The 24,229-nt window shown below is 46.3% G+C and overlaps 1 protein-coding gene across 4 annotated transcripts in view; it reads left to right on the top strand.

Annotated features, from left to right (window-relative positions):
• LOC146869376 (G protein-coupled receptor 4-like) overlaps positions 1-22,400 on the top strand; it is a 98,554-nt gene extending 76,154 nt beyond the window's left edge. For 3 of the 4 annotated variants that reach the window (XM_085653811.1, XM_085653793.1, XM_085653800.1), the window contains exon 2: positions 20,671-22,400. In XM_085653811.1, coding sequence (XP_085509937.1) covers positions 20,871-21,827 — 957 coding nt within the window. In that variant the 5' untranslated portion in view covers positions 20,671-20,870 and the 3' untranslated portion in view covers positions 21,828-22,400. Of the gene's footprint in view, positions 1-17,887; positions 17,978-20,670 lie in introns of those variants that run through there. The other variant, XM_085653819.1, reaches the window with a different exon arrangement.
• The last annotated feature ends 1,829 nt before the right edge of the window (positions 22,401-24,229 follow it).

The following is a 24,229-nucleotide window of genomic DNA, read 5'->3' as shown; positions in this document are numbered from 1 at the left end:
AACGAAAAAATAATTAGTGATCGGTTAAAAGTTTAGCTTGAGAGAAATTGTGGGTATTTCGAATTTGCAAGTTGTTCAAGAATACAGGTTTGTGTTCTTGGTGGTTCAGTGAGCCAATGTGCTGGGTCCAGACGGTTGTGGGTCCTGATTCACGCTGAACATGCAGAGACTCCCACCTATTAGAGGTTGATAAAATAAGTACCATTGTGTGAAGTACTACCCAATATCTGCTCTGTACTAGTAAGTTATGTGCTGTACATTATTCACAGTGAGCGTTTTTACTAAACTGAGATTAGAAAAATAAGATTACGACCCCCTGAGAACAAATTGTATATAAAACCGATCTTTCAATAGGGCGAATTATTGCAGTTTATATGGAATTGAGAAGACTTTTTGTCTTTGACAGCTTCAGAGTGAGGAGAAGGTGGGGGCTGAATAGAGCAGAATTCTGACCTTGAAACCAGTAAGGTGGGGGCCGGAAAAGGAGCAGTACACAGGCACTGCTTAGAAAGCTTCTCTGACATAGCATCTGTGTAATGCCTGCAGCCGGAGAGCCTTGAGGGCCAGGAGTAGATAAAAAAACAGATGGCTGGCAGCCCAGGCTCAAGCCGCGCTGAGGGGCTATGTTTAGCTTCTCTGATAAGACAGGGCAGCTGAGAAATGAAAGTCGAGAAACCTTCCTTTTTTCGATTCTGTGCAAGACCAGTGCCCCGAGGAAATGTCTATGGAAGACTGTTGTTCTATTTTTTTTAGCAAATGTTACATTGCTTCTAGACAAAAGGTAAAATGATGCTCTTGCTTGAAATTTTAAGGGCTAAATGCCTATATAAAAACGATTTTCAAATTCAGACGATTTTAAATTGTGGCCCAAAGCTGCCACCAGTTGGATTGGCAAAATGATCCAAAGGTTACAAGTATGAGAAGACACATGAGATATGCGCCTTCAAATAGGAAATAAGGGAACATTGTGTTGAAATAAATGTATTTTTATGTCATAACACCTTTCCAAAAAGAAATGTTCGTGTGTTTTTCATTTTTGAATATTTTTTCTGGTCCTATGTGTCAGAAATAACGCAGTCAGTCCAGCTGACAGCTGCTCATCATTAGGATGAGCTTCTGTCAGATGGGGGGTGAGTATGGCAGGAAAGGAAAATCAGTTATTGATAATAAGCCTGACAAATCAAGCAGGCCAGAATGTTCTCCTCTGAGCTGTAGGTACGGTAATTGCGCATCACTGCTCATTTATATATGTTATTAGTTATTACTAAATTTCACAGACACGATATTACCATTATCATGCTGTTAAAATAGCAGACAACACGTTATCAGTGTATGTCCAATTGGTATTGGAGATGAATAAAAGAAAAAAAGGTTATGCAAGACTAAAATATGTATCACATGACTGCCCTTCTCTTATAGACAGGCAGCCTCGGTCATATGTTTCCAGATTGGACATTAAGGAACAATTATGATCTGTACACTGGCATCTTAACACTTGAAATGCCTGTTTTAAATAAGGACTGCCACCCCAGAGTGACAACTCTGCCTTGTAGAATGTTGTAAATGGGCTTCCACAAATGAGGCTCGGTATTTAGGGTAATGAGAAAATATCTGACAGGATTTCCTTTTTCAAGTTTGCTTTAGTAAGCTCATTCTTGTAAATGGTGGCGCCAAAAGTTGACATGTTTTTAAATTAGGCTATTGGGTTTGGGCTTCTGATGGGAGACGTTTGAATATGAAAGGCGAGGGATGCAGCTTATTGTATGGGTGGCAATTATTGCAAAATGACTGGTTTCTTTAGCAGATAAATTATTAATTATGAAATTATCAACATTAATAAATGTTCTTAAACTTGGTTTTCCAAATATTTAGGAAGCTTAGCATTCCTATTAGGGCCTCCTAGCATTAATATTGACTTCAGGTTGGTGTAGGTTCACATAATAGGGACATTTGCATATGAGATGTCATTTGGCCAGCCTATGAGCTGACACAATGAGGTTTGTACATTTGTTAGAAGGATTTCTCGCCATTTCAAATGCGCTGTGCATCTCCTATAATTTTGCTTACGCCCAGTAGCTACACACAGGGTTTGATAGTGTTTGACAGCAGTGAAATCTGTTTCAGATTTCCTCCTGTCAAAAAGGGGGGAAGGAGGAGAATATTGGCTTCCTGCTGGCCCCTGAGGAGGTTCGCTTCCCGCTAGCCCCTTAGAAATTAAGCCCCTTGGAAATTAAATTAGCCCCCTTAGAAATTAAGCCGAGGAAATAGGTATGTTGCTCTTCCCTTTTCTCATGTTTTATTGTGATCTTTCAGGGGAATTAGTTGTGAGCAGTTTTTTTTACGTGCATTCATTGGCCTCACTTCATATTGCAGGCAGTGGATCCCCCAGTATGCTTACATAGCCAAGCCCCTAATACAGTTGACGACACAGGAGGCATCTTCTACAAATGTCCTCCCTTGGACACAAGAACACACTGTGGCATTTGAAGAATTAAAAAGAGCTCTATGTCAAGCACCAGTTTTAGCAATCCCTGATTACAACAAATCTTTTATGCTTTTTGTGACAGAGCGAGATGGAACAGCACTATCTGTCCTAACACAAGATCATGCAGGAAAACACAAGCCCTGTGCTTATTTTTCTAGTACATTGGCCCCAGTAGCACAGGCTTTGCCTGCGTGCCTAAAATCTGTTGCAGCAACAGCCTTAGCCATAAGACAAAGTGACTCGATAGTGCTGGGCCACCCCCTGACAGTACAAGTACCGCACGCAGTGGAGGTTCTCTTGAACCGGACACAAACACAACACCTGACTGTAGCGAGACTGACCGGTCATGAGCTGACGTTATTTCAACCACACATAGAGATCAGACGATGCAACATACTGAATCCTGCTACTCTTTTGCCCTCTAGTACAGAAAACGTTCCACCACATGACTGTGTTGAAGTAATACATACCGTGACTAAACCAAGACAAGACTTGACAGATGTTGCACTCCCAGACCCTGACCTAACACTCTATGTTGACGGCTCATGCATGAGGACGGGGGCGGGAGAATTAGTGGCAGCATATGCAGTGACCACTGCTACTGAAATCATAGAGACTAAAAGAATAGACATACTGTCAGCACAAGCAGCAGAGCTCATCGCCCTGACACAAGCGTGCATAAGAGCTAAGCACTTGAGAGTAAACATGTACACCGATTCACAATACGCATTCGGGGTAGTTCATGATTTCGGAGTACTGTGGAGAGAAAGAGGTTTCTTGACCTCTCATGGGGCCAAGATACAGCATGGCCCCCTTATTCAAGCCCTTCTGGAAGCGATACATTTACCAACAGCCATAGCTATCCTGAAATGCAAAGCACATACTAAAGCCACAGATACCATTTCTCAAGGCAATGATCTGGCAGACCGAACTGCTAAACAGACAGCTCAGACCCCACTAGACATGACGAACTCACAGATACCATCAATGTCCAAAGCCATGACAGTCAGGGATCCTTCCAGGGATGTACAAGACATACAGACACATGCTACTCTAGATGAATTAAAGAAATGGTCGGAACAAGGAGGGGTACTGACTGATCAGGGTTGGATGACTAAGGGCAAAACAACATGGTTTCTTCCTGATTCAATGGTACAAGTGATCATAAATACCGCACATAGTCCTGCACACTTAGGAGAGAAAGCAATGCTAGACAGCTTACAGAATATATGGTTCAACAAGCACCTGCGTGCAGCAGCGAAACAAAAGGTCAGAACATGTATGATCTGTTGCCAATTCAATGCAGGTAAAGGCATTCCGATGGAACAAGGTGGATTCCATCCACCTGACCACCCTTTTGAAGTCCTCCAGATGGATTATATGCAAATGGACAGATGTAGAGGTTACAAATATGTCCTGGTAGTAGTATGTTCACTGACAAGGTGGACAGAAGCTTATCCAGTTCCTGATTATACTGCTGTAACTACCGCCAGACAATTGGTGCGAGAGTTTTTCCCACGTTATGGATTACCGCGTGTCGTATATTCCGACAACGGTCAGCCTTTCTCCTCTGAACTCATGAAACAGGTGTCCCTTCTGTTAGGGTATACCTGGAAGTTCCATTGTGTACGACATCCTGAGGCAGCAGGCCTTGTAGAAAGACACAATCAGACCTTAAAGATAAAACTAGCAAAGATTTGCGCAGACAAAGGTGTAGATTGGATGGTAGCCCTGCCGGTTGCCCTCTTTTACATGCGAATGGTAGCCCATTCTAGAACAGGCTTATCTCCCTATGAAGTGGTCTTTGGTAGACCACCGAATATGTGGGGCACTCCAATGCCTAAAAAGATTACTGATGTTGATAGTAACATGCTGACAGATTACCTGGCTTCCTTGATGTCTGCACTACTCTCTTGTCGTTCGCAGGTTGCTGCCGCCTTCCCTGACAACACCCAGGTCAAGGAACACTCCGTTGCTCCTGGGGATTATGTCCTAATAAGGAACTTTGATAGATCAAGCCCTCTTGAGCCGAGGTGGAAGGCGCCGAAGCTAGTGTTATTAACAACGAGGACAGCCGTTAAAGTCGAAGGACGGAAAGGATGGGTTCATCTTCATCATTGTAAACGCTACTTCGGGAATAACGATTCTTTTAAAAAGGACACAAACTTTTCAGACTTTGAGCCCCCTTTACTAGAGAAGACTCCCCAGCAGGAGTACAAAGTTAAACTTAGATCTAAAAAGTCAGAACCCGTTTGATCAATTAAAGGTCCACTAGGTGGTGAAGCGGTTGAACATGTATTCTGGCTTGCATAAGATCTTGGACAATGATAATGATAAAAAGAGCAAGATGAAAAGCAAATACTGTAAAATATTGCGTGGTAGATGTATAGTGACTTTGATTTTTCTATTTCTTCTGTGCATCACGATAATATGTATCAGCTTAATACTACATGCTGTTTTTCCTCCTATTGCCTCACTCTTACACTCCTCCACTAATGATACCATAAAGCACACATTTAGTGATCTGCCCTCCTATGAGCTATCCTATCGACTTGCCTTACGCAACAATACCTTTATTCAGATGCTGCACCATTCACAGCAGACTAGCAATGCTACAGACTGCTGGGTCTGTGGCCGACTTCCCCCGTATCAGAAGGTGAAGGGAGTGTTGCCTCTTTTCCCTTTTCCGTTCTCCCATAATGGTTCTTGCGGAGCATGGTTTGCCTTAATGACATCCATCAACGGTGATGCCAAAGAATGTCAAGAAAAGGAGTGTAGAGGCGACTGGGTATGGGGTAACTTGAATAAAGTCATGAATGAAGCATGTTTCCCAGATGAAGAAGGTCTTCCCCAAAGGAAAGGTACAGATCTAGAAAATGAAGAGTATCTGCAAGGAAATGCGACCCTCGACTTTATAGTGTTGAATGTCAAGCCCATACACAATTTAGGTCCATCCTCAATTACAGTCCTGCCAGTAAAAGGGAACTTGTGTGTCAGAAAAGAAGGCTCAGTACATTTGGGGCACAGCGAGTGTAATACTATAATAGAGTTTAAAGACAAAGGAAAGTCCTATTTCAGAGCATCACGACACACCTACTTTATTTGTGGCCAGACAGCCTATGTACAGCTGCCCTTAGACTGGGGTGGGACGTGCTACATATCATTTCTTTTATTCCTAATAACGCACCGTCTGTATACAAAGCAATAACAAGGCTCCACAAGATTGCCCAAAGCATACACCAAGACCCAGGCACGTGGACTTGGTCCGGTTGGCTCTGGGGAATAATATCGGCATGGGGATGGAAAGTATTGACCGTCTGTGGGTTAATACTACTGATGATATTCAGTTGTTGTCTATGTCTGCAGTGTGGCCCGGCCGTTTGCGGTCTGTGTGCTATTGCATGTGTTCCACATCCCCATTTACAGAGCATTGAAAATGGAAAAATAATGCTGCAAGAACAGATTGACTGTCTCATGAGAATAGATGTGACATGAAGGGTCCACTAGGGGACAAGGAGGGAATGAGGAAATAAAAATTGTGAGACCTATGTGTCCCCTATGTGCCCCCCCCCCCCCAAAGCTTCATGTACACATGCATGTAACCCATGCATTTCCCCTCCATGGCCTGTCTATCATGATGCTTATGCTATAACGTGGCCTGCCATCATCCAGTCTCCTATGAGAGAAACGACAAATCTGCACTGAGGCCTACACGTTTTGCATCATGTTTTCCTGTACTCGTGTCATTTCATGAAAGCCCATGTTTGTGGCTCAGCCAGAACCGAAAAGAGGTTTCAGGCCTCAGACGCTCTGAGAGCTGCAGCTGCGTATCCTTGGCCTTGCACACTTGGGCCTCAGCCAAAGGGGCCCTGTCCGAGGTGCCGAGACAGTATTGAGCACGGTTATCTGCTTACTCCTACTGAACCACATTCCTGCCTGGTGAAGGAGGAATAAACACGACCCGTCTGCAAAGGAGAGAGCCTAGCCTTTCTGTCTCTTTTCGTGTGATTGCAAAGCTCACGTCAGTGAAAAGCCCATAGCCCCCATGTATGGCCTACGCAGTGAATGAAGAAATAGATGCCACATTGGCTCTTGGTGATGGGCAACCTATGTCACAAATCAGTCCCTGCCCCAGACTTTAGATATCAGATAATACAAGATGTGCTGGTCGTCCTGACACTGAAGGCCTCACTTCCAGACTCCCCGATTGCACAGCAGCCTTTCCCCACGTCAGTTACACGTCATGCTCAAGTTGAGCAAAAGTAAGGCAAAGTTCCAGTAAAGTTCCAGCTGATCACGCAACCCCCTCCAGGTATCCACCCACCTATGACATTCACCTATGATCATCAAGTGGACGCCCACATGGACGCCCACCTTCACGCCTACTTACACACCCACATGCTCTTATCTCATTCTCTCTTGCTCTGCCTGAAGCTTCTGCTTACGTATAATATTGAATGTATATATACTGTACTCTGTGAATAAAGTTTGAGAATATTTCAGGAAAATTATTGAGAAATCCCAGATCCGTCCTGATCCCTTGTGGTGATGGAACTATTCTCCCTTTAACTAGAGTTATTTGAATAAAGCCCTTTTGAACCTGATACCACAGACTCAGCCTCTTGCTTTATGCATGATCATATTGATACATATAGAAATTCTGAGTGCGTAATACTTTATTTACGACAAAATTATCGTGGTCTGCTATTGTACCTTCTATAAACAGTGTTCCAATCGTCATCACTCCTTCTTGTGTCCATTGGGACGCAGCACGTTTCGAAATGACTCCAGTGGCGGTAGGTATCCCAAGCAGGGGGATTTTGGGAGAGCATGGGGAGACTCTTTTAGTGTATTGGAGTGACTGTCTTCAGTATGATAGGGCTGTTTTCAGCAGGGGGGAAACTGTGGGCGGTATCTTAGCGTTTGGCAGCAATAACGCATGAAGAGTACCCTGATTAAGAAGCTGTGGTGTTAAACCAATTTTGTGTATATGTCGCCCGGCTAGCCAGTATGATAGCCATTGTAGTTGACTAGACATACAATATGCCTGAAAGTCCGGAGTGCCTACACCTCCTTCAGGGCACAACTGCAGTTTATCCAGACTCCACCTCCTACGACCCGTACCCCAAATAAGTTCCGATAGGAGGGTATCCAGACACAAAAGATTTTGACTGGGGTTATTATCGGTAGATTAGTCAAAAAATATAAATGTCGAGGGAGCATTCCCATTTTGGAAACGGTCACTCTGCCCATCACGGACAAAGGTAACGAGGTCCAAAAAGAGATCCGCATCCGCAAGGATCCTATCGTTTTCAACAGATTTCCATCTATTAGGTCTTGGGAAGATCTAAATATTTGTATGCCCAAATACTTAAAAGTTTGTGGAGCTGTCGATAAAGTAAAATTGCCAAATTTAATGGGGTCTAGGTTTTCTTTGTCTCATATAGAAAGCATCTGATTTATTTGTGTTGACTGCTAACCCTGACCCCAGTTCAAATTGTTGGAATATAGACAGGAAAGGTTCTAAATCTGTAGTAAGATCTTTTAAGAAAAGTATAAGGTTGTCGGCATAGGCAGACACTATATGTATGGAATTTCTTATTATAATCCCCATATCTGTGGCCTCTTTGCAGAGCTTAATGAGCAGGGGTTCTAGAGTCAGGACAAATAACAGTGGTGACAAGGGGCATCCTTGCCTAGTTCCCCTTGCTACTGAATATGGGTGGGATATATGAGAGCCAGAAAGGTCTGTGCCGTGGAGGCGGTATATAGTAATTCAACCCATTGTAAATAACCTCTTGGGATGCCACATTTTTCCATTGCTGCCAGCATATATGTCCAATTACGTGTATTGAATGCTTGTTGCAGGTCAAGGGAGATGCACCCGGTTTTACAGGAGAAGTCCCATGCAGTTTCCATTATATAATGGAAATGTCTAATATTTAGGGAGGTACTGCGGCCAGGCACAAATCCACATTGATCAATGTGGATTAGTTTTGGGAGATCGGGAAGGAGCCGCTTGGCTAATATTTTACAGAGTATTTTATACTCGGTGGGTAATAAAGAAAGGGGCCGGTAACCCGACATATCACAGGGGTCTCTATTTGGTTTTGGGAGAGAAGTAACTAGTGCTTGCATAGTGGTCAATGGAAGAGTGCGCCTCTCATAAGCTCTCTTATATGGGTTCTCTAGGCATGGGGCCAGTTTATCAGCATATGTTGAATACAATTCAGTTGGGTGCCTATCCAGACCCGGAGTCTTATTATTTGGAAGGTCTTTAATGGCTTCTTTTACGTCAATTTTAGTTATAGGGGCTTCTAATTCTGATTGAGCGTCAGTTGTCCGTTTCGGGTACGTGAGAGCGTCCAAAAAGGCTGCTATGTATTCATGTGATGTAATAGCTGGGGCTCTGTATAGTGGTTTGTAATAGGTGCAGAATGCAAGAGTGATCTCTGCTTGAGTAAGCACAACAGTACCATCTGGGAGAATTATTTCCGGGATTGGGACTGGGGGGGGGGGGCATTGCGTTTGAGACGTGCTAAAAGGGTACCTGATTTATCTGCTTCCTTATGACTGTATTGAGTGTATGAACTATAATCTATAAGGCGAAGTTGCTCAAGAAGTTCAGCGTGTTTGATTCTGGCTTCTTGTAGCTGTACTTGTTTACTCGGGTCAGTAATAGCGTTGTTCTCTAAATTATTAAGGGTGTCCTCTACTATGGTAAGGTTTTTGTGTGTTTCCTGCCGGGCTCCTACAGTTGCCCCTATTGCCGTGCCCCTGATCACTGTTTAAAAGCATCCCACTCCACCAAGTGGGATGATGCAGAATTATTGTTTTCTGTAAAATAATTAGTAATGGCAGTGCCTATTTTATCCCGGAAAACCGTGTCTTCTAGGGTTTGAGGCCATAACCTCCATGTCAGGATTTGGGCGGGCACCCTCCCCCATTCAAGAGTTAGTTCAAGCGGATTGTGATCGGAGAGTGTTTTCCAAGACATGTGGATTCGGAAATCCGGGATACCAAAGACATGGAGCAAAATATTGTGTCTAGTCTAGTGTGCAATTGATGCGGGGTGGGGAGATAGAATGAATATTCTCGACTAGTAGGATGTTGCAGGTGCCACGCATATTGTAGTGTTCAGCCCGCAGCCCAAGCCTGTAGAAACTCTGCGTTTTTTAGTAGACACAACTCCCCGAACTGGGGGTGGGGGTGAGAGCGATCTAAGTGGACATCTAAAATAGTTCTAATCCCCACCAAGGACCCATTGATATACGCCCCAATTGGCTAAGACTGTGGTTAGGGTAGTGAGGCAGGCATTTTGTTCATAATTTGGTGCATATACACTACCAAGAGCTATCGGAATGCCATCTAGTCTGCCCTGTAGCAATGCATAACGCCTTGCCGTGTCTATACACTGTTCCACAAGAACAAATGGTACCCGATGTCTGATCCAAATGAGTGACCCTCTTGCAAAGGCAGAATAGGATGTATTAAATATTTGGGCTTTCCATTTTTTACGCATTTTGGTCACTTCTGAATTGGTTAGATGTGTTTCTTGAATAAGGGCTATTTGCATTATTCGTCTATTTAGTTGGGTGTAAATTCTATGACGTTTGTAGACTGATCCTATTCCCCGTACATTCCACGTTAGCAGTTTGTATTTACCCAACACAGCCATTCAATATCAGACAGTTATAAGAAAATACCCTGGGGAGGCACAAGGAATATATTACAATGTATGAGATAGGGTGAGCCAGGAACCCATGAATCTTCAAGAAACTGCAATGCAATAACTGCAGGGGGTGTGGGTCCTATGCCGTACATGATTTTGCAGTTCCAAACCGAGCTGTACTCATGGCGGGACCCTATAACATGATAAAAAATTTAGCAGAAATCTGGGGAGAAAAAAACTAAATAGTAATACATTTATAGTATCTTACTTACCTCTGGCATGTTGGGTCAGGTCCTTAATTATAACAGTCGTTGTATGACGTTCCATTGTTGTTAACCAAATATGGGGCATATTCTCAAGACCATGTGATAATCACCGCAAAATTTGCTTAACGCAGCTTTGCACATTGCAGTCTATCGCGGGAAAACAACGCCATGTTAACGGAGTATTCTCACCCCGTGGCACCATGAGATAGTCCCACGATAACGCGCCAAATGACTGCAATGCCGCAAAAATGCGAAACGCAAACAAAGTTGCGATGAGGCCAACCGTGATACAAAAATCATTGATAACCAGCGACAGGCCTGCAATTCCCACGCGTAATGCTGGAAAATGCACTATAAAAGCAGAACAAAAGGCCAAAAAAATAAACTGTGTAGCACCATGTATGCACCCGGACCGAGTGCCCAGGTCAACGCAAATCCCACGAGCCCCACAGACCACCAGCAAGGAACCTCGGGGTCAGGGCAGGCCAAGGAGAAGAGGAAAAGGAAGACTGGGTACAGTCTGCATGACAGCCGGATCGTCGTCACGGAAGTGACAAAACACTAACGACAACTGTCCGTCACCTCCACCGTGTTATTGGCAACACAGACGGAAAAATGGCATTCCATCGTTTATGCAGTCGGAGTGTTGAGGAGGTCAAGATGTGCTGGCATGATGTGAAAATCCAAACCAAGCAGAAATCTGCTGCCAACAGGAAGGCAGCAACGGCGACTGAAGGTGGGAGTCCTGCGCCACAGGAGGACCCGGAGCAAATGGCGGGCACAGTCATCAGTGTGGAGACGGTGCAAGGAGTAGGGAGTCCGGACACAGCTCGACATGACCTGAGACAACATCAATAGGGTGAGTACCGACCAGGGGAGACGGGCTCAATGGCACCCATGCACAGCAATGTGTAGCACACCCACAATGACCCTGGATCATGTCCCTGATCCCCGTGGCACACTGCAGCACACATACAAATATCAAGTAGGCTCCCGTCCACCATGTGCCCAAAAGTGTCCCACCCCACACATCACCAATTCCACAACACACACATGCACCTGCGTGAAACACAGCAAAGATGCGCATTTGTGACCCACACTGACAATGCAAGTAACACTACATGACGATCAGCATGGCTGGAGTACAATCACCATGACATTGTGCACGCCACAAGACTGAGGTGGCTGAGTGTAGACTACATCCGTAAAGGTCAGGTCACTCTCTGACACATCCACGTGCACAAACAACCACTGACGTCAACAATATTTCTGTAAACAATGCACAAGAGAACCAAACCGTCCAAGAACACAAGTGACCCAAGTCACCAACATCACAGCACCTTAAAAGCACAAAAGTCAAAGGCACACCGGCTCCAAGGGATAAGGGGCAGCAAAATCCCAGCTGCAGGGGCAACTCTCCCACAATGCATCACACACACATAGCAATAACAGCCCATTCACAGTGACGACAATGTGGTACACAGTGCAACACTTACACTGCAGAACAGAGGACACAATTGGTTCCGCTTGTGCGTAGAAACTGGTCCATCACATCTGGCATAGCAGGAAACTGTGAGATGAGTGTACGTGTACAACCTCACATCCCTGATGTAGTTCAAATGTCCACTGTCCAGCATGAAATAGTCAGCTCCAAACAGTCACAATGTACATTGTTGTGCAGTCTGTATGTAAACCTGTACAATGCGTCAACATACATGGAACACAGTCAACCAGCATCTCCCCTTCACATTGCAGAGGGACAAACACCTCCAGCAGAGCAGACCAGACAACTCTACAGTGATGCTGAAGAGGACCGCCACATTTTCGACACCGACGCCCTACAACAGTTCGTGGACATCTCAGGCAATCGACCTCCAGGAGCAGGGCAGCCCACCTGCATCGAGGATACGGCACCCCCTGCACAGACCACACAGCTGGACACACCTACCACCACAGCTGGCTCCCAGCAGCCCACCGAAGCATACATCGCATTCCAAGGGCATGTGTCAGACTGCCAGAAGGGGGTAGCCAAACAGGTGCGAGTGGGGCTCGACCTCATGGAAGCAGAACTAGACCACATACGTGGGTGTCTGAGTCCCATCAGGGACAACTTACACTCCCCAATGGAGACCCACACTGCGACAGACACATGCCTTTGCGCATTTCCAGTACTGAACCACACCCAGAGCCACGAGATAATCATCCACACCCCCACGCTGGACTGGCACACGCCGGCCCAGTTCACTCCTCTTGCGTATTGAGTGGGGGACAACAAAGCTACATGTGCAAGGTCTCACCCGCTGCCTGCGGTGACATGGCTGCATCCGCTGTACACGGCACAATGTAATGTTGTAGGACCCGGGGCCCTAATGCATACATCATGAGCACACGGACACACTCAGATAGTTTGTTGAACTGGCTACGGGCACGTGCGCTCGACACCTTTATTGCAAGGGTCACATGTACAGTGACGCCTGTGCTGGATGTGTGTGGGGTGAGTGTAAGTCAGCCCTCATGGAGTCGTTGGTGCTGGCAACAACTTGACCAGTGATCACAATTAAAGCGGAAACAGAAAACACCAGCATAACAGAAACAACTGTGAAGCATCATGGTGGTAGCCGGAGAAAGTACAGTGTTCACACAATAGTCAACCAGAATGGTCCATGAGTTGTGGTGCACCGAGTTAGTGGCACCTGAAGAGCTGAGCAGGCTATCAAGCTGATGATGGCACCCATGACCAGTGTGAGTGACTCTGATAGTTTGGCAGTAAGACACTTCTGACTCTGCCACCTGTTTGGAGTTGGTCCTGGCGGTGGTGGCATGTGCATCCTGGTGCGATGCAACGTCCGAGCAGGTCAGGACTAGATTTGATGTGGGAGCCCAGGTGGAGCGCAGTTGAGTCCGGAGGCAGCGGACAGCACAGGGTCACAGACACATGGCCTTGATGACCCCAGTCCATCGACCCAGAGGCCATCCAATATTCTATCAGACAGGGTCCATGACTTGAGCTGTACAGAGTTTATGGCCCTGGATGCACTGCGGCCGGCACAGGCACACCGCCACGGTGACTTGCGGTGCACTGAGGTAGGGCCACGCGAGCTGAGCGGGGTCCTCGTTGATGTCAAAGGTAAATGTAGAGGAGGGTTGAGGGGGACAGTGGAAGGTATCCTCCGGGGTATGATGCAGAGTGCAAAAGCCTGCCGGAAGTGGCAAATGGAGGAGTGGCATACTACAGCCTCGTTTTTGCCACAAAGTCAGTATCACCAACATGATGATGAAGACAACCCCCAGTCCATAGACCAGTTACCTCCAAAGTTCAACCAGAAAGTGTCCATGGATGTCGGGGAACAGACTTAGTGGCACCGGAGCTGAAAGGGGATACAGTCTGCCATGAGGCCTGTACAATGATATAAAATCTGCCATAAATAAATCAAGACTGAGTTCCAAATGTGTGAGCTACTCAACCGCAGTGTAGGCCCGAGGCAGCGGTCAACAGGGGCCCACAGCCACGTGTCGTTGGCTCGCGTGAAACCGAATCAGTGACACCAGAGCAGTTTCTGGTAGTGTTCGGACACCTTCGTAACGATGATCCTTTTTTGCTCTGGACTGAACCCCGTCTTCGTCTTACTCCTCTCCTGGCGTACAATGATATGGACTCTGCCATTGAGAAATCAAGACTCCGTTCCAAATGTGTGACCTACTGGCCCGCAGTGGGGGCCAAAGGTGGTAGTCAGCGAGGGACCACAGACACGTATGGTTGGAATGCTATGCACAGACTTGGTGGCACCACATCGAAGGGAGTATAGTGATATAAACTCAGCCATAGTGTGTGCTCTGCCATTGCATAATCAAGACTCCGTTCCAAATGTGTGACCTGCTTGACCGCAGTGTAGGCCGGTGGAGTACGTCAACGAGAAAGGAGTACTGCGGGCCTGTGTCTCAGAGGCCGTGATGGTCTGAGGAGGCTGCCAAGGTAGCGGGCCTCGGGCTCAGAGCTGGCGCCAGCACGTGGTGGGCCCTCTTTGACACACGCCAGTGTCGGCAGGTGAGCAGTGAGGCCTGCGTGCGCAGGGGCGGGCAAGACAGGTTAGGGGACCAGCTGCCCGGGGTGCAGCAGGTGCACAGGATCGCAGGCAACACCGCTCACGGCGTCGGCCTCATGGCAGGGTGGGAGGCGCCACCCTGGCAGACACATTGGGCATTCCGGAAGAGAACCACTCCCAGAGCTACGTGCTTTTTATTCACACTCCTACGCTGGCCTGGCAGGCGTCGGGCCATCTAACTCCACACTCGCTTTCAGGGGGGGGGGCGTCACAAGCTACATTTCCGCAATCTTCCCCACTGGCTGGGGTGACATGGTTGTGTCCACTGTCCACTACACTCCAAACACCAGCAGTGCATGTAGACATGGATATGTCTGTGGTATGCATACTGCAGTCTGTCCATCACATCTCCGCCACACTTGTGTACATTCTCATTCATGGGTCACTTGCCTCCTTTGCACATGCCTGGTTCCCACCTCTCCCCCCATTCCACTATTGTGTGGCTGAGGTGCCATGCTGTTGGTTCATGTACATGGCTAGCCCAGTTTGCCACAGTAAGTTGTGCTGTCGTGTCTGGTAGATGGGCATGTTGCTTGGCATGTTGTATGTGAGTCTGTGACGTGTGCAGTGCCAGAGTTGTAAGTTGCATGATTGTGGAGTTGGGGGTGTGGTGTGTTCAGTTGGTACTTACCAACGAGCAGGGCATTTCCGTAGGTTTCATCCTAGAAGCACCGGTTGATAATGGACTGTTGAAAGATGTATGAATCATGCACACTGCCTGGGTAGTTGGCGACGACATTGGTGAAGATTCCCCGGTGGTCCACTATTGCCTGCACTTTTGATGGAATGCGGGTGCTTTCTGTTGCGGTAATTGTGTGCAGTGTCGGCAGGGGGCACAAGTAGGACATGTGTGCAATCGATTGCCCCAACACGTGCGGGAATACAGCTGTGGCGTAGAAGCCTTGCTTGGTCTCCAGCTGTTCCTGCACAGTGTGGGGGACGTATAGGTACTGGGGTACCAAGCTGATGATGGCATCCAGGACAGGTGTGAGGAACTTGGATAGGGCTGACTGTGAGACTCCTCCGACTCTGGCGGTTGTTGGTTGGGAGGTACCAGAGGCCAATAGGTGTAGAACAGCCAGCAGCTATGTCTGCGGTGGGATGTTGGTTGTCCACTGTGTTGGTACTGTTAGCCTGTGGGCAATGATGGTCATGATGCGGAGGATGGTTGTCCTTTTGAGCCAGTAGTGGGCGATGACATTGTCTGGTGTTAGGTCAGTGAGGCTGGTGCGTTTCCTGAAGGTCCGCTGTCTGTCTCCGCTGCCTCTGTGGTGGTCTGGGGGGGGGGGGTGGAGTTTGGGGGGGGTGGCGGTCCTGGGGGTGGTGACGGTGGCTGTTGTGGCACTCTAGGGTGTCCAAGCTGCATTATCGTTGGCTCCATAGCATCTGTTGGTCTTCAGGTGTGGCTCTGTGCTGGGCTCCCTTTTCTGGTGCAGGTTGTCGTCCGACTTTGCACCAGGTCAGAGTAGGTGTTAGTTTCCTGCAGCTAACATGCCTTATTGCCTGTTTTGTGGTCTTATCGCCGATGCGGCTGGTTGTTGAGAATGTTGAGTTGTGGTGGTGTCGCAGCTTTTTGCTCGGGAACGCATACTCTGCATCTCATTAGCGATAGTTGCCGGGGTCATCTGTGGCGATGTCTTTTGCGGATGCTATCGCAGGTAAACTGGTGATATGGGCTGTTAGCACCAGCTTGTGAATGGGGTGATAAATTTATCGCGACTTTGGCTGGGATAAAATGCCGATAACTCTGCAATAACTCCTTGAATATGCCCCCAAGTCTTTTACAATCTGCGGGGTAATGGAGGGGAAAGGAACATCATTACTCTGAGTCAGAAGGCACCAGATTATCATCTGATTGTTCCAGAGATGTTATCTTGGTAGGGTTGCGCATTGAGGCGGCGGCCGCCAATGCTAATTCCTGTTCTAGTAGGGCCCGTTCCGGTGATGGTTTCTTGGTGGGGAGTTTTCGTGTTGATCTGTCGCGTCGGGGTCCAGGTTCATTTGTCCCTGTTGGGACATGTCGTAGTTGCAGATCAATATTGTCCAGAGTCTGGGAGGGAAAAGTGGACTTCAGCCAGTCATTTGCTGTCTCAGGGCATTAAAAAAAGTGGGATTTTGATTGTATATAATTTTTAGTCATGCTGCAAACAATAGGGCATATTTCAAATTGAGAGCCTTGAGTTTCTGCTTAAGTGGCTGGTAGGATGCCCTTTGGCGTTGCACTTGTACAGTATAGTCTGGGTAGAGAGAGATTAGAGTGTCCTCGTATTGTATTGGAGCATTTTCTCTAGCCTTTTGCAGCAGAAAACCACGGTCTGTAAGGTTCAGGATACGGGCTATTAGTGGTCTGGGCAGCATTCCTGCTGTCGGTCTGCCCGTCGGGATCCGGTGTGCTCTTTCCACACAGAAAAAGGCAGAGTGGCCTTCTGGGGCTATGTGCTCTTCAGCCATTTTTCCACAAATTGGGTTACGTTGGTGCCCTCCGAACCCTCTGGCATTACAATGATGCGAACATTATTACGTCTGGCTGTACCTTCTGCATCATCGGCTCTATCGAGAAGGGTGGCCAGTTGTTTTTGCATTTGCAATATTTGATACGCATGGTCTTTATGTTGTGGTACTATTTCTAGTAGTATTTGTGCATGGTCTTTAACCATATCAGACAGTTTATTCTGATCTGCAGGCAAGAGGGTGAAGCCAGTGTTGAGAGTGCCAATTTGGTGTTCAATGGATTGACGTGAGTCTCTTATTTCATGCAGAATTTGATCCAGTTTATCAGGAACAGTTGGTAAATTTGTCGGTGGGACACCGCTTATGGAGGATGATTGAGAGGCTGAGTCGGAGACTCCCTGGGTTCGCACTTCCTTTCATGGCATATCAGAATGTTTCCTTTTGTGTGCCCCATTCCAGTACGTGTGGTGAAGCTGAAGTGAGAGGGAGAGCCACGTATGGTATAGCCACAGGGTAGAGTGACTGACTTGTTATTTACGCCATCGATAGAAACCAACTTACATTTGTGATTGTGTGAAATTGTTCACTTTAGAAATCTGCGTAGTTACTGGTCCACTGTTTCGGGGCCTGGTGATAGAGGACAGCGGCTCACTGAGTAAGAGGTCCACGACAGATAACCTCAGTCTACACGATATTGGGGAAAGGGGGTCGTATCTGCGGTGTTCAAGTGTTCGCTCAACCGCAAGTTTTAAATCAAAGCGAATGCAATGTATCAGGACAAATATCACAGTTACTATTGCATAGATGGAAATGGCCCCATGTTGTACAACATGAGTGTGGAGTATACACTGTATTTTTAGGAGTCCTAAAAAGAGTAAAGAAATCTTATATTAGATGCCCAGCCAAGGTATATATTTTGCCGTTTTCCTGACTGCGATTGCAGCATGAGCAAAGGCCCCAGGAGCAGTTCAGTGTGGCTCGGTATCACTCAGTTCACAAGGTAAGCTCCTCTATTGGTGTGTGTGTTCAGTAAACTGGAAGGGGGATCTGCAGGCACCGGATACAGCAATGGCAATGGTGGGAGGGGTGCACCAACCAACCTCAACCCCAAGAAATGACACAGCCGAAGGGTAAGAGACAAGGCTCACCCCTCAATGAGTGTGGCGCAGATAGGCTTCCCCAGTGTTCCGGTATGTAGGCAGGGAGAGAAGCAAACGCAGGGCCAGTAAGAATGACCCGAAGGCCTCCGTAAGACAAGGGGGCACCCCCCCCTTGAGCCACAGGCAGTATCAGCGCACTGCGTCACAGGATCGCGCCAGAGGGCCCCCCGCTCACCTTTATATCCATGATATTTGCTGGAGACCGGCCCAATTTATGCGAAGGCCCAGTTGAGGTTTTCCCACCGGCCTCCGTTCAGTGCCAGTGATGGCTTAGTTAGGCCTCTTCCGTGTCCTCACTGTGTAATCGGGGAGAAGGGCAGTCCTGGCAGCAATCAAAGCAATCCGGGGGCGCTAGCCAGATCAGAGGTTGCCTCTGTCCAAACTCCAAGCAGCGCCGACGCTCCAATACCCAGTGCCGTGTCAGGGAGCCCTCCGCTTCCACGATAGTTGTTAAGCCCAGGCCCAAGCTGAATACGGGCCCAGCCGATGGCCTCCGTTTTCCGTTTCAAGGCTCTCCCATGGCATGGGTGGTAGTGTTGGGCATGGGTAGATCTCTGCGCATTCCTCGTGGACTGACAGACCAAGTTGATGAAAGGCAGCGGTTCAGGGTGGCAGTCAGGTTGGCCAAGGAAGGCCGCGCCCAGTCGTCCCACCGGGCTACGCAGCTCATTGGGAAACTCGCTCACGGCTCCACCAGTCATATTTGGATTTCCGGGGTTGACACTCGAACCAAGTGTTGTCCACAGCGTCTCGGTGCCAAAAGGGGATGCAAATGGTAGAAATTGCCCCCAGGTTTCATAGTAATTACAGGATTAAGCGGATCCCGCACAGTAGCACCGTCAGTGTGCGGTTGCCATTCTCTGTGGGTAGCCTCGCCCCCCTCGTAATCGGCCCCTTAGCATTGTCAGACATCACTTAGTATAACAAATACCTGAAACCTACGTTTTCCACCAACAACTTGTACTTGAATGACTTGTCAACCTGGTATATGGTTCTTTCTTTCCTTCTTCCTTGGCTATCCTCTACTCTGCAGCTTCCACTGGTTGCATTAGTGTGTTCCAAAAACAACACATAGAAATATAAAGAATAATCTATTATTAACAGGTTTCCTCAGGACTGTATACCTACCCTAAGAATGACAAATGCAGATTCCGATGTAAGGTCACGATGATGTGGGTTGCAAGGAGTAAATCAAGGTTATGTGGGGAAGCATTACAGACTTCTGGATCATTTTTCACAGTATTTGTTCTAGTAGCAACTAAGCTATGCTATACCTATGATCCTCATGAGTTGTATCACCCTATAGAACATAGTAAACCCTTAAGGAATTGTCCACCCTAAAACCAAAGGCAGAGGCGCTCTTGATAGTGAATTCACTATTTAGCGCATTGAGCCATCAGTGACAGGTCTCAGGATCCCGAAACGCAAGGTCACTCAGATCATGAAGAAGGATCAGCGGATTTCAATGAAAGTGAGGGAAAGGGGAGCAGAGCGCAGGTCCCTAAATAATTAACCAAGGATGTTGGCAACGGGTTGAGGGAATAGGAATCACTTTGATTCAGGAGTCTAACCATCAAGGCTACATGTAATGCAACCCAGGTGGGTACCATGACTTTCAGCACTTCAAGGGTGCCTCCGGAATTCTTCTGATAGTAATGTCACTAGACCTATGAGTGAACCATACCCCATTTTGTAGGGTATTTCTGCTAGTCTGTTGCATCTGGGAAGAGACAACTTGTAATTCTTAACTTTTCATGTTTATCCACATTGGGGAGTATATTATCAGTGTTTTCAAGACTCCATTACAGAGTATCCGTATATGATTATAATATTGATTCATGCCGATGGATTTAATACCTGTGTATATATATGCTTGTTGCACACTGAGCAAGCTAAGGGGCAGTATGGACACAGCAAAAATGAGTGAATTGGTGACAACCCTATCTAGCCCTCATCTACAGTGTAAGAGGTTTGTAAATCACTCCAAAAGTCCTGAATCCTGCAAGTGTGGCACTACTTAGGAATTTCACTAGTGAGAAAATAATTCCCTACACCGATCTTGTGCATTGTACATTTACTGTGTTGCGAATCCCGGAATCAAATGAGGCTGATCGGAAAGATCAATTTTGGCTTTTACTGGAGTTAGTATCGTTCCTGCCAGCAGCCTATTACTGGTACTTATTGGAGTGAATAGGCGATAGGATCACTGGTCAGCATATGGTTTGTTTAAGAAGCAGAGTGATGAGTGACCAAAGTTTGGATACAGAAAATTAAGGCTTTAATATACATTTCCAGACGTTTCGTAGCCAAAGCATCATTATAGTCTTTATCAAATTCAGTGAGACTTAGTGGAAAGCTGATTTCATTTACAGGCCATGTTTCTTATGGGAATGAGAAATGTTTACTCTAGGTGATGAGAACTTCTGTACATTATTTGTTTTGGATGGTCACATGGGTTGATGGTGAATGCATCGGAACAAAGTGTTTCAAAGCCAGTTAATTTTCCTCCTATTTCCTCTCTTCTTTTATGCAGATTCTTTCATTGGGGAAAAATTCTCATAATTAAACCCCATCAAGGGAAAGCTTGCATGAGATTGTGAAATAAGAACCCCCAGCGGTATTGCGTTGGCAGACTGCACTTAAAAGCATCCACTTTAAAAAGTAGCCTTGCAGAACTTCAATCGGTCCATACAGAACTACCAGCTACATCGCATCTGTGCTGACATTTAAAGCATGAATACTTTAAACGTGACCTCCTGTGACTTGGATTTTGCCATTGCTGATGTTTTTCTAAGCAGCCTGTACTCTTTGGTTTTGGCAATCGGACTTCCACTCAACTGCCTTGCGTTGTGGGTCCTCATCTCAGGGATCCGAAGGAAAATAGTGCTCTTTGTATACATGACCAACATGGCCCTGGCGGAACTCCTGCAACTCCTCACACTGCCCTTCTGGATTCACTACTTCCAACATAGTCGCGTCTGGGATCTGGGCTCAGCAGCCTGTGCTTCTGTGGGCCTGGGCTTTGTCACCAACCTCTATACCAAGCAAGGCTTTCTTTGCCTCATAGCCTTGGAAAGGTACATTGGTGTAGTCCACGTGATGAGGTACCGCAGCTGGAACACTCTGCTGAGAGCTGCTCAAATCAGTGTTTGTGCCTGGGTGTTAGTAGCTCTGGTGTGCGCCCTTGCGTTCATTATCTTGAGGAATGACCCTGTCCACAAGAACTCCACATTGTGCTATGAGGGCTATCCCACTGGAAAGAACTATTCAATCTTTAAATTATCCACAGTATGGCTTTCTTTTGTTGTCCCATCACTCCTAATGGTGTTTTTTTACAGTAGCATCCTTTTGAAGCTGAGAAAGGTGAAGTCCCTTCCGCCGGAGGAGAAAAAAAGGATCTTTGTTTTGACAATCTTAACTGTTGTGACATTTTTCTTGATCATGGGGCCCTACCAGGTCACCAGCTTCTACAAGCACCTAATGGAAATCATCTATATGAACAACCAAGGAGAGCTCTGCAGGCTCGAGGCATCTATATTACTGTACATCCAGATCGCCCTCGGTTTGACGACCCTGGGGAACATTGTGAACCCATTGGTATATGTCCTGCTCAGCAAAGATGCGACTGTAGACGCTTACAAACCCCTTCGACTGGCTGCCAGACTGTTTCTGTATTGGAAGGAGAGGTGAAGGACTATCATAAAACAAAGACTCTTCACACACTGCACTTATTATTATTACTTTTTTCTATTATTTCTGTAGTTTATTATCTGTTCTAATGAACTGAAGTCATTTTCAACCTGTTAAAGGATGAATAGTTTTTTGCATTTAGAATTGGGTGTTTGTGTCCTAAGAGAAAGTAGGCATTATTTCTGCTTCTGTTCATTGTAGAATTTGTGTAAATGCTTAGAGTGAAATCCTAAATCTCTGCAATGGGCTGGATTGAGGGCCCGGTTTCGGCAATTTAGAGTAAAAGTAGTGTAGCTCTCCATGGCAGTATAACGGGGTGTGTTGTGGTATATATGTACCACAAAGCACCCTGGTATAGTTTCAGAGATTCTAGGTGACATCTTTCCACAAATGTAATCTAACATGAATTATACATAAGAGTTTAATTGTAATACAAATCACCGGAAAGGGTAACTAACATTACATTGTGAAAAGAAAAACCTTTATGAAAAAGGATCAGAATAAAAATCAACGAAATAATACATTTGCCTTTTTAATTAAACAAATGACCAGAATAAATTACTAATAAAAACCACAATGTGAGATTTTATTTTTAATTGACGTGTTGAACAATCTAAACTGTCAATTAGACAGCTGAGTAAACAGTTGTCACAGCTAATGGAAGAAAAATGGATGAGGTTGTGCCAAGTAAAGAAATCCGGTGACAGTAACGTATCTCACTATATCAAAGAAAGCCAAAGAAAATATTTGAAAACATGTAATAGGCTATTAAATATTTGTATATTTGTGTAAATTAAATTTTAAATGGATAGATATAATTTCGAACTAAGATGAATCTTAACTTTTTTATACAAAAAAAATAATTGTGAGAAAATGATAACATTGCAAAAATATTGTGTGAATGCTAAATGTACTTCAAACAAAACTGAAGAGGATAAGCAACAACACAAGGTACGGGAATTTAACATACCGCTATCCTGAACATAGGCAAAAACTGGAATAAAAAGAGAAATAAGTATGATAAAAAAGAAGGGCAACTAGAACTCACAGTAGTATTGTTTTGAGAGTGCTGTGCCAACATACTTGTTTGTAGAACAACTGCCAAAACAACTTAGCAAAACTTCAAAAATAAAAATATGGTAGAGAGAACTCTTAAGAAAAACAATAGAATCATTTCATATAATTTAATAACCACAATGGTGAAAATACAATTTTTCCTATAGAAAACAATTGTATGTTTAACAGCCAGGAAAGCTATGACACTTTAAAATGTTATTGTTGTCTTTATGCTAAATTAACATTGCCTTTCACTACATTCACAAGGAATTATTTCCATATACTCACAGCTGTTCAATACAGAATATTAACCCTTCAAAATACCTTTTGAGGAAAAGCAAAGCAAACAGCCAAGTATATGTCCAGAAATCTGCCTCATGGATTACGATCAATCAATCATGTCATTTATAAAGCTCGCTACATACCCGTGAGGGTCTCAAGGCGCTGAGGGGTGGTGGGTGCTGCTAGTGCTCGAAAGCCAGGTCTTGAGGAGTCTTCTGAAGGTCAGCAGGTTTTGGGTCTGTCGTAGGTGGATGGGGAGGGTGTTCCAGGTCTTGGCAGCGAAGTGGGAGAACGATCTGCTGCCGGAGGTCGTTCTTCGGATGCGGGGGACTGTGGTAAGGGCGAGGTCGGCTGAGCTGGCGGGTGGGGGTGTAGAAGCTGAGTCGTCTGCTGAGGTATGCTGGTCTGGTGTTGTGGAGTGCCCTGCACGCGTGGGTGAGGAGCTTGAAGGTTATCCTCTTGTTGATGGGGAGCCAGTGCAGGTCTCTCAGGTGGGGTGTGATGTGGCTGCGGCCAGGGATGTCGAGGATCAGGCGTTCTGGATGCGTTGAAGCCGTCTCAGGAGTTTGGCCGTGGCTCCTGCGTAGAGGGCGTTTCCGTAGTCCAACCTGCTGCTGATGAGGGCCTAGGTGACCGTTCTTCTCATTTCGGTGTAGGTCCTGCGGAGCATGCAGAGGGTGTTGAAGCAGGGGGAAGAGACGGCATTTACCTGCTTAGTCATGGCGAGGGTGGAGTCGAGGATGACTCCTAGGTTGCGTACGTGGTCGGTGGGTGTTGGAGCAGTTCCCAGTGCAGTCAGCCACCAAAAGTCGTCCCAGGCCGAAGGGGTGGATCCGAGGATGAGGACCTCAGTCTTGTCAGAGTTCAGCTTCAGTCGGCTGTTCCTCATCCATTCGGCGACGACCTTCGTTCCTTCGTGGAGGTTGGTTTCGGTGGTGTGGGGGTCTTTGGTGAGGGAGAGGATCAGTTGGGTGTCATCAGCGTAGGAGATGTTAAGGTCGTGCAGTCAGGCGACGTGGGCGAGTGGTGCTATGTAGATGTTAAACAGCGTAGGGCTGAGGGAT

Source organism: Triturus cristatus, chromosome 1_1 (genome assembly GCF_964204655.1).
Source record: "Triturus cristatus chromosome 1_1, aTriCri1.1, whole genome shotgun sequence".
Lineage (NCBI taxonomy): Eukaryota > Metazoa > Chordata > Amphibia > Caudata > Salamandridae > Triturus > Triturus cristatus.
Note: the sequence above shows the minus strand (reverse complement) of the source record. Positions and strands in the feature narration are given on the sequence as shown.